The 9,014-nt window shown below is 46.8% G+C and overlaps 1 protein-coding gene across 1 annotated transcript; it reads left to right on the top strand.

The window, feature by feature from the left end:
• Positions 1 to 206: 206 nt before the first annotated feature.
• LOC121613680 (cytochrome P450 26B1) lies at positions 207 to 8,416 on the top strand. Its single transcript, XM_041947248.1, has 7 exons — positions 207 to 271; positions 1,110 to 1,476; positions 2,561 to 2,785; positions 3,352 to 3,627; positions 4,451 to 4,609; positions 4,997 to 5,398; positions 6,384 to 8,416. Exons 2-7 carry the CDS (start codon positions 1,270 to 1,272, stop codon positions 6,726 to 6,728), a joined length of 1,614 nt encoding a protein of 537 aa, XP_041803182.1. The 5' UTR covers positions 207 to 271; positions 1,110 to 1,269; the 3' UTR covers positions 6,729 to 8,416.
• Positions 8,417 to 9,014: the final 598 nt, after the last annotated feature.

Below are 9,014 nucleotides of genomic sequence, written 5' to 3'. Positions count from 1 at the left end.
GTCTCTGAGCGCACCGCCGCGTCTCCGCTCTGATCTCCAGACTTTTTCCTTTTTTTAATCCTCTCTCCGGTCCGCGCGGTGAATGAACGAGCCTCTTTAACATATTCAGACCAACGTCATCCTTGAAGGTGGATCATGCCGTGCAGCCTTTTCTATAAAACCCCCCGCAGCCCGCGCACTGTGGAGGAATAGTCCCCGGTTTGGCAGAGAAGAAAGAAACTTTGCTTTACGCGCAGGGAGTTTTCTCACCGCGGACGGAAGCTGCTTGGGGGTAAGTCTGCTCTTTGACTCTCGTTACGGACACACACTCTGGTTCATATTTTACTGGGAAAATTACTGACTTACTGGTTTCTTCAACTTTTGGTTGCTTTCATCCTGTTCGTCTCCAAGTCGCTTCCTCACATCTCACCCCTCTTTTTTCCCCGGCGTGTTAATCCGCTTCACACTGTTGCCTACTGTATTCAAACCCCCCTCTCTTCTTCTGCTTTTCTAAAACCTGATTTATTGCCATTACTCTATAAACCTCGGGCCGCCCGGGGGGTGGCTGAGCCCCCTGAACTGTACCTATAAAGGCGCATAACCTAATAGACAAGCCGGCGCATGTAAACCTGTAAAACTATTTGGAATAGTTGACAGCTACTCCTCGAGGAGCAGCGGCAGCGGAATGAAGGGGAGTTTCCTCACAGGAGAGAAACATGTTTCTCATGTAGTTCATCCAGAGTCAAACATGAGTCCGTGCAGGCGCATCCATCCGGTCTGATGGCTGTTTTAATTCCTCTGGAGGCGCGTCTGCCTGTTTTCTTCTAAACACTGACGACTTTCTCTGATATCAACAAGGCAGTTTATAATGAAATCATTCCAGAAGTGACCACATATTAACCCACTGCATGTTTCTGAATGAATCAGGAGGCCGGGGTCCGCTCTGCATGATTACTGTTATTATTATCCTGTAATAATGGCTTGTGGCGGCTCTCAGCCATTGGTTGCAGCCAGACATGAGTTCAGGGAGAGTTTACATTCACCCTTTCCCTCCTTCTCTGCTTGTCTGGTGGAGCTGAGGCTAAACCCACCCAGGCTGAGCTAACACTGCTTCATTTTTATTTGGACAGAGTTAACAGAGGAGAAGAAGAAAAAGGAAGAGGGGGAGGAGGAGGAGAAACTGGACGGGGGAGATTTACGCACCGTCGCCGGTCAGAGTTTTGAACGGGACACGAGCACCTTTACGCACAGGCACAGGTGGATGCTGGGAAGCGGACCAGCTGAGAGGAGATGTTACCCCTGGCCCAGTTCGGGGTGCTGTCGGCCCTGGCCACCGCGCTCACCTCTGTCCTGTCCGCGGTCTTGCTGCTGGCGCTGACCCGGCAGCTGTGGAGCCTCCGCTGGAGTCTGACCCGGGACAAAGAGAGCAGGCTGCCGCTGCCGAAGGGCTCCATGGGTTGGCCGCTGGTCGGAGAGACTTTCCACTGGCTGTTCCAGGTGAGACAGTTGACACGACTGGGCTGCTGCAGTTTTCGATTGTTTTTTACAAGCGTTCCAAAATGTAGGTTTGCTGCCGCTGCGCGCGCGCGTAGTTCTTCTTATTTTCATCACTTCATCATCAGATGCTGCTGCAGTTTGCAGGAGGTGAACACCGGATGGCTGCAGGATGCTTTAATAGTCAGGTTATTGATGCTGGACCAGGAAAAGCGCGCGGGAAGCTCTGAAAAGCTCCGCAGATTCTTGTGCAGGCTGAGTTCCGCTGTTAATGCGACATGTGCGGACTTGATGCTCGGTGCGTAATTCCTTCTTGCGCAGCAAAAACAGACGGTTTCTGTTCATTTCTCCCACCTCTCTCTCCCTCCCTCTCCGTCTGTGTGTCTCTTCAGCAGTGAGGAATGCGCTCTCTCATCCCCTCATCTCTCTGCCCGTCCAGCTATCCATCCGCTCCACACAGGCCGTCAGTTAGCGCGCCTCGTTCCGGCACGTGACGTGTGCGGCTGCTGCTGTTTCCTCTTTTCTCGGATTATTCTCCTTCTTATTAATTATCGGTCCCATTTGAACTGGGTCGAAAAGTCTTAGGTTTGTATACACGAACAGGGGGCGCGAACAGATGAAGGAAAATAAAAAAGGCCTATATCCGCACTATGGCCAAAAGTATGTGGACATCCGAACATATCAAAACAAAACATCAATTAACCGTGACAATATGGAGATCATAGATTTCTCATCATTCAAGAAGTAGCTCATGTGGAAATAGAGAAAATGTTCTGCCCCCCCCCCCCCCCAACTCTCTGTATCACCCCCGCGATGTGAAGAAATCCAGGATTTGCACCAAAAGAAAGAAAGAAAACGAATCCGTTGTTTCTGTGGAGAAACTTCTCAAGAAATGTCACCGAATAATGTTGACTAGTTTTTGAGGTCCAAACAAACTGGACCAAAAGCAGACGATGGAGCTTTGAATAGTGAAGTGAAATCTGGAAAATAATAATAATGAATTTTGAATTTTGTAGCTTGAAAATGTGTCTAGTTGTAACCTAAAACGTGCCAAACCTGTAATCTATATTTCCTCTTCACACGACAGGGCTCCAACTTCCACATCTCGCGCAGAGAGCGTCATGGCAACGTGTTTAAGACCCACCTGCTCGGGAAGCCCGTCATCCGGGTGACGGGCGCAGAAAACATCCGCAAAATCCTGCTGGGCGAGCACACGCTGGTGTGCACCCAGTGGCCCCAGAGCACCCGCATCATCCTGGGACCCAACACCCTGGTCAACTCCATCGGAGACCTGCACAAGAGGAAGAGAAAAGTAAGAAAAGATCAGTCAACGGGCTTTGCATGCAATCTACAAGAGAATTAAACTATTTATTAGGAGCCCAACAGTTTCTCTTTGGTGCCCTGAATATGAATATGAAACCAAACCTGATTAACTGTGACCTCTCACACACAAAGTTGGGAGATGTTTAACTGGTGGCCACTGTTTAAACCTAAAGTGCAGCAAATTATTGAGGAGACTTGGGAAAACTGAGGTCCTCATGAAAAGAAATCTTTCAAATGCTGAATTACAGCAGGGAGACACATTGATGCTTTATTCAGTCCTGTCCTGTGTCCTTACTTCTCTTCTACAATCCTCCAAATCTCCCATCTTATCCAAACATATACATTCTGTCCTTCTCTAATATCCTTTATCCTCCACACCGTGTTCTGTCTTATCTTCTACATCTTCTACATCTTGCCTTTGTGCCTCTCTCCTGGTCACTCCTACCTCATCCTGTCGTCCTCTTCAGTGAGTATTGACTGTAAGGTGTTGACTGTCGTGTACAAGGCTGTAATGTTTTATGACCCCTCTCTCTTTGTTTCCTTATTCCTTTCAAGATCCTGGCTAAAGTGTTTAGCCGGGGGGCTCTGGAGTCCTACCTGCCCCGGCTGCAGGACGTCATCAAGTCTGAAATCGCCAAGTGGTGCTCGGAGCCGGGCGCCATCGACGTTTACAGCGCCGCCCGGTCCCTGACATTCCGGATCGCCGTCAGGGTGCTGCTGGGCCTGCAGCTGGAGGAGGAGCGGATCGTTTACCTGGCCCAAATCTTCGAGCAGCTGATGAACAACCTCTTCTCGCTCCCCATAGACGCTCCGCTCAGTGGGCTGCGAAAGGTGAGAGAGCGTGAGGACACCTGCTGAGTTTATTCATCATCTTCTGCTGTGCAGATGAGCGTCTATCTGTCCACCGGCAGCTGGTGTCCAGCATCACTTCTGCATGCAAGAATCAGTATAGAGCTGTATCACAAACACAAGGGACACAGCAAACACACAGCAAAAGTCATGCATGGAGGAAAATCATTGCTTTGTGTCAATTAAAGACATTATCACAGAGGTCGAAGCTTCTGACCTTTCTTTTGTTGCTGATAAAAAATAAGTTGAATTGAAGAGATAAAAGCTGCTTTTTGGATTATTCAACCCTCGATGATATGAACTTGTAGTTTTCCGTTTTGTTTTTGCAAATAGTGAACAGTAAAATCAATTTAGCTAAACCAAATATTTAGTTATTACGATCCATATTTACATGGACTGTTAGGTGGCGACCTCTACTGGCCGTAGTAATTATGACGAGAGCCAAGGAGGAAGTCAGGTGACGTAGTATAAAGAGCAGGAAAGGCTGCGTATGGAGGACGTGGGGTGGATGGATGAGTCAAACAGCGTCAGGACGGTCACGCAGGAGCTTACATAACGTACATTATTTAAGCTACGTAGCAAACATAGTTATTTGAACCCAAACCGTGAATTTTTCTGAAACCAAACCAAATAGTTTTGGTGCCTAAATCACACTAAAAATCTCCATCGGTCATATGCTGTTTTGGGAGACACTAGCAATCAACTTATTCAGAGGTTTAGGTATAAGGAGGAGCTGAACTTCATCTAATCAACTGTTAGTACTAAATAATGAAAAACTAGTGATGACATTTTGTTCTCTGTGTAGGGGATAAAAGCCAGAGAAATCTTGCACGCCAATATGGAGAAAATCATTGAGGAAAAGGTGGAGCGGCAGCAGGCGGAAGAGGAATATCACGATGCCTTCGACTACATGCTGTCCAGCTCAAAGGAGCACGGCCATCAGCTCAACATCCAGGAGCTCAAGGTACCAGAGTGAAGGAGGCTCAGACGTTACTCCCGATGGGATCAGACCACACGACATGCAGATACAGACATACTGAACTCTGACCAGCTTTAGTTAGCGTGATCAGGCAGAAGGGGACAACAACCATGGTGTGTAAAGCATCAGAGCACAACCGCTCTGTGACTCTGTGAACATGCTAATACTGAGAGCTGAAGTTACAAAAAGGTCAATCTGAGCAGAAACCCAAACCCAGCCGGTGGGCTGCGTCATTTAACAGATCTTTAGAACTCAAATGGTTCTGTGACAGTACAAACAAACAGAATTTCTAATATTCCTCTGCCTGGGTGATCACAGCTGTTCAAGGTCCACTTCCTGTTGAAGTTCAAAGATCTCATTCTGTCCTTGCAGGAAACAGCCGTAGAATTGATCTTCGCCGCTCACTCCACCACAGCCAGCGCCTCCACATCGCTGGTCCTGCAGCTCCTCCGTCATCCAGCGGTGGTGGAGCGGGCCAGGCTCGAGCTGGAGGCCGAGGGCCTCGGCTACGAATCCCACAGCGGTCGGAGCCCGTCCGGTGACTCCACTGAGGAACAGGAAGACGCCGTCGACACAGAGACGAGCTGCCTGCTGAACGGAGGCTGTCAGAGTCTCGGTGCTGGTTTTCCGCAGTCCCAGTCTCACGTTCCGTATCTGAGCCTGGACAAGCTGAGCCAGCTCCGCTACGTCGACTGTGTCGTCAAAGAGGTGCTCCGTTTCCTGCCGCCGGTCTCCGGAGGTTACCGGACAGCCCTACAGACATTTGAATTAGACGTAAGTACGAATCTAAATTTCAGATGAAGGCAGCTGGTTTGGATGGGTTTCTTTTTCCACAGGATGAAAAGTATTTTCTTCCTTCAAAGGAATTTAAATCTAAGCTGCCTTCTAAAGCCGTGTGAAACACCAAAATGTGTCCACTATGCCAGCTCAGGTCCGTCCCTGGGGGCAACAATTGGTCTGATTATAAATGAAAATGTCCTTCTTGTGCAGAATAAGCAGCCTGATAATCACGAGTAAAGGAGCATGTCAGTTAAAAGCTGGTTTATTCCCAGTAAAAACGAGCCTTCGTAGACCGGTGCATTAACTCTTCATGCGGGAGGAGAACTGAACTCGCTTCGTTTTTGTTCTGTTTTGGTTCATTTGTCACGTAGCACGCCTGGCTGCTCTCTAACAGCCAAAAACCTTCTCAGACTGAGTTGCACGGCCTTAGCTGAGAAACTGCCCTGTCATGGCCTCAGTCCTCGTCCTTAAATACCCCCTCTGCCCTCAGTGTGCCCCCAATTTGCAGCCTTTACTGCGAAAGGACAATTGAAGTTTAAAACGATTGCAGGGGGATTCCCACTTACTATTGTAATGCACATGATGCCATTAATGCTCCTCTTTCTCAGGGTATAAACTCTGGAGCTGATAAGTAATTGCACTGAAAACATCATTATGCCTGTTCGTTCAAGTCTGCCTAAATTTTAAACAAGGAAATCCCAACTCTGCAGAAATAACTGGGATTAGGTTCTATGAATCTGGATTGACACAATGAATGAATGAAGATGAAAACTGAATAAAAGAAAAGGTTTAAAATCATCCTTTTAACTTATGTCGAACATAAACTTTCAACCACATGTGACCTTAAATGTAAGAATATTTTTATCTGGCCTGTAAAATATATATACTATATTTATTTTGAACAGAACAGAAAGAGTTTGAACAGATGTTTGACTTTTGTCTTTATTTATATTAACTGATTCCTGCCATCATCTCACAGGGCTACCAGATCCCCAAAGGCTGGAGTGTAATGTACAGCATCCGGGACACCCATGAGACCGCAGCAGTCTTCCAGAGCCCGGAGCTGTTTGACCCAGACCGGTTTGGCCCGGACCGGGAGGAGAGTCGGTCGTCTCGGTTCAGCTACGTGCCGTTTGGCGGCGGTGTGCGGAGCTGCGTTGGAAAAGAGCTGGCACAGATCATCCTAAAGACTCTGGCTGTGGAGCTGATCGGGACTTGCAAATGGACTCTGGCCACGGAGAACTTTCCCAAGATGCAGACAGTGCCAATAGTGCACCCGGTAAACGGGCTGCACGTGCATTTCACGTACAACCACCCACTTTAGGTACTGACAGACTTCCCAAAAAACTCACCCGGAAGAACTCTTTAAGCCCAAGAAAGGAGACCGGACCCCCACCTGGGCCTGACGGTGCAGCTCAGACCTGCTTTCATTTCCACGGACATGAAGAAGGGGGTTACACTGCTGGTTTGGAGCACTTCATCATCTCTGCAGTGGCTTGGTTCAAACCTCAGAAACCACATTCTGTTGTAGCACAAGTCCATTTTTAACCACCTGATATGCTCACCTGCTGCGTTTTTAATGTTTCCCAGCTTTTCCTTTTCTTTACATTCGTCTATAAGTTATTAATGTGTCGAGGTGCAGTGCATATCAGTGAGAAAGTAAGAAGACTGGAGATCTGGGCTTGCCCTGCTGAAGAGCCCCGTGAAAGGACTGCATGTACACTTCAGTTAGGTCGGTGTAGGTGAAGCAGTTTCTTTAAATGCGCATTAACTTATTAAATATCAGGACGGACTGTGCATCAGTGGGAGTGAGCGCTACGCTGCATTTCTTGGCTCATGTTCAGCAGGAGAAGCGGTTTGACCTGCATACAGCAAGTGCCTCATGAACACACTTCAGGCTCAATTAGCTTACCTGAAATCAAAGACCTGCAACACGTCGACTGTGCAGAGCCGGAGAGGACGTCTTTCCAGAAAGTCTTTCTATGAAGCCGTCTTAGCTCTAGTTTCATGGCTCTGACAAAGCTCCAAGTCCAGGAATAAACATGCAACACAAAACTGCCAGCAGTGGTTTGGACCATTTTGTTGTGATACACATTTAGACGAGATGATAAAACCCGCTCAGCTTTGGTGCTGTTATCTTTTGTACCTCTCAGTTTCACTTCAGCTGCATTTTGAAACTCACAAAATGCAGCTGGTGAAGTCCAGTCCAGGGTCAGCGGGATGCAGGGACCTCACCTCTGACATGCAGAATCAACATGACTTCAACATGACCTTCAGTCCTTCAGTTCTTTCTGAACTGCCTGTGAGCAAGGCAGCAGACGTCTGCCAGCTCCATGCAGATGCTGCCTGTGGAGAAGTTCTCCATTCAGTGTAAAAAAACCCATCAGTTCTCATTAAAACCCGATTAAAGCCAGAAATTCAATGAATATCTGCAACGGAGAACTACTTCATGGCCCGTGTTGGACGCAGGACAGACTCACGTCTCTTTAGTCTCGATGTTTGTCCTCACTGCAAAAACACTTTCACTGATGGAACTTGCACTTGATAATCCCACAAAACCCGAACATCAAGCTCGAAATACATTCAAACTCTTCTGTTGTTTTAATATGAATGTAATATATATCCTTAACAGTGCTATTATGTGTGTATCAAATGAAGTAGCATTATGAATAAGCTGTATTTAAAATGCAGATGCATAATTTCTATTGAACTTTTACACTATCTGTAACATTTGCTGTAATTATGAATAGAGACACTAACCTGTAATTCAAAGGACTGTCCATCAAACCTTGTTTCACTGCTAGAACATAGAGATCTTTCATTGTTTAGAGCAGCATATATTGAGAATAACATTATGATTGTTGTTGTAATTATTGGACTGTTTCTGTGTTGGTCTTGAAGCCTAATAGACGCGCTGTGAAATCGGATGGATTTGTGGAAGGAGATAGCACTTTCTCCGCTTTAAGGAGTCTGTATATATTTGTCCTATTAATCGTTCACTGAGTTTATCAGATGTAGCTGCTGTACAGTTGATGTAAAGAGTAAATTAGAAGATTGTTCAACAAAAACAGTCGTCGTTTCATGAATTTGTGACTTTCGAGGACAACGTGTTTTACCAAAATTCACAATGCAGATGACGTTCCTGTGGGGTTTCTTAACATTCTTTTGCAGGTATTTCCAAATATTAATCCAGCAACATAAAATCAGAGTCATACAGAGTCATTTCCTCTGTCAAAACTTTATTCATTTGGACCGATCAAAAGCTCTACACCAATCCCAGACAGTTTGCATCAAGGAAAGTCATGAGGATGAGCATCTGTATATCAGCTGGAGTCTCTTAGGGCTGCCTCCTCCCTCCTTGGCTTGTCTCTCGGTACACTAACAGCTCTGTTGACGTCTACGTGTATGCAGACGACACAACCGTCATAGGTTTAATTACCAATAACAATGAGACGTAAACGGGTAAATCAAACAGTTACCTGGTGCACAGACAGTAATCTGCAGCTCAGCTCATCCAAAACTCACAAACCTAATGCCGACTTCAGGCACAAACCGAACTCCAGAACCCCCCCCACTCATCAACAGCAACCCCATGTCCGTCACTGCCTCG

Source organism: Chelmon rostratus, chromosome 11, assembly GCF_017976325.1.
Source record: "Chelmon rostratus isolate fCheRos1 chromosome 11, fCheRos1.pri, whole genome shotgun sequence".
NCBI lineage: Eukaryota > Metazoa > Chordata > Actinopteri > Chaetodontiformes > Chaetodontidae > Chelmon > Chelmon rostratus.
The sequence above is the reverse complement of the archived record's forward strand: the minus strand, read 5'-3'. Positions and strand labels throughout refer to the sequence as shown.

What these genes read in the sequence shown, in the direction of transcription:
- LOC121613680 (XM_041947248.1), top strand. Translation starts at nt 1,270, where the DNA reads ATGTTACCCCTGGCCCAGTTCGGGGTGCTGTCGGCCCTGGCCACCGCG. An exon ending in CGCTCAGTGGGCTGCGAAAG is followed by an intron (nt 3,628 to 4,450) that starts GTGAGAGAGCGT and finishes TTCTCTGTGTAG; the next exon opens with GGGATAAAAGCCAGAGAAAT. An exon ending in TACAGACATTTGAATTAGAC is followed by an intron (nt 5,399 to 6,383) that starts GTAAGTACGAAT and finishes ATCATCTCACAG; the next exon opens with GGCTACCAGATCCCCAAAGG.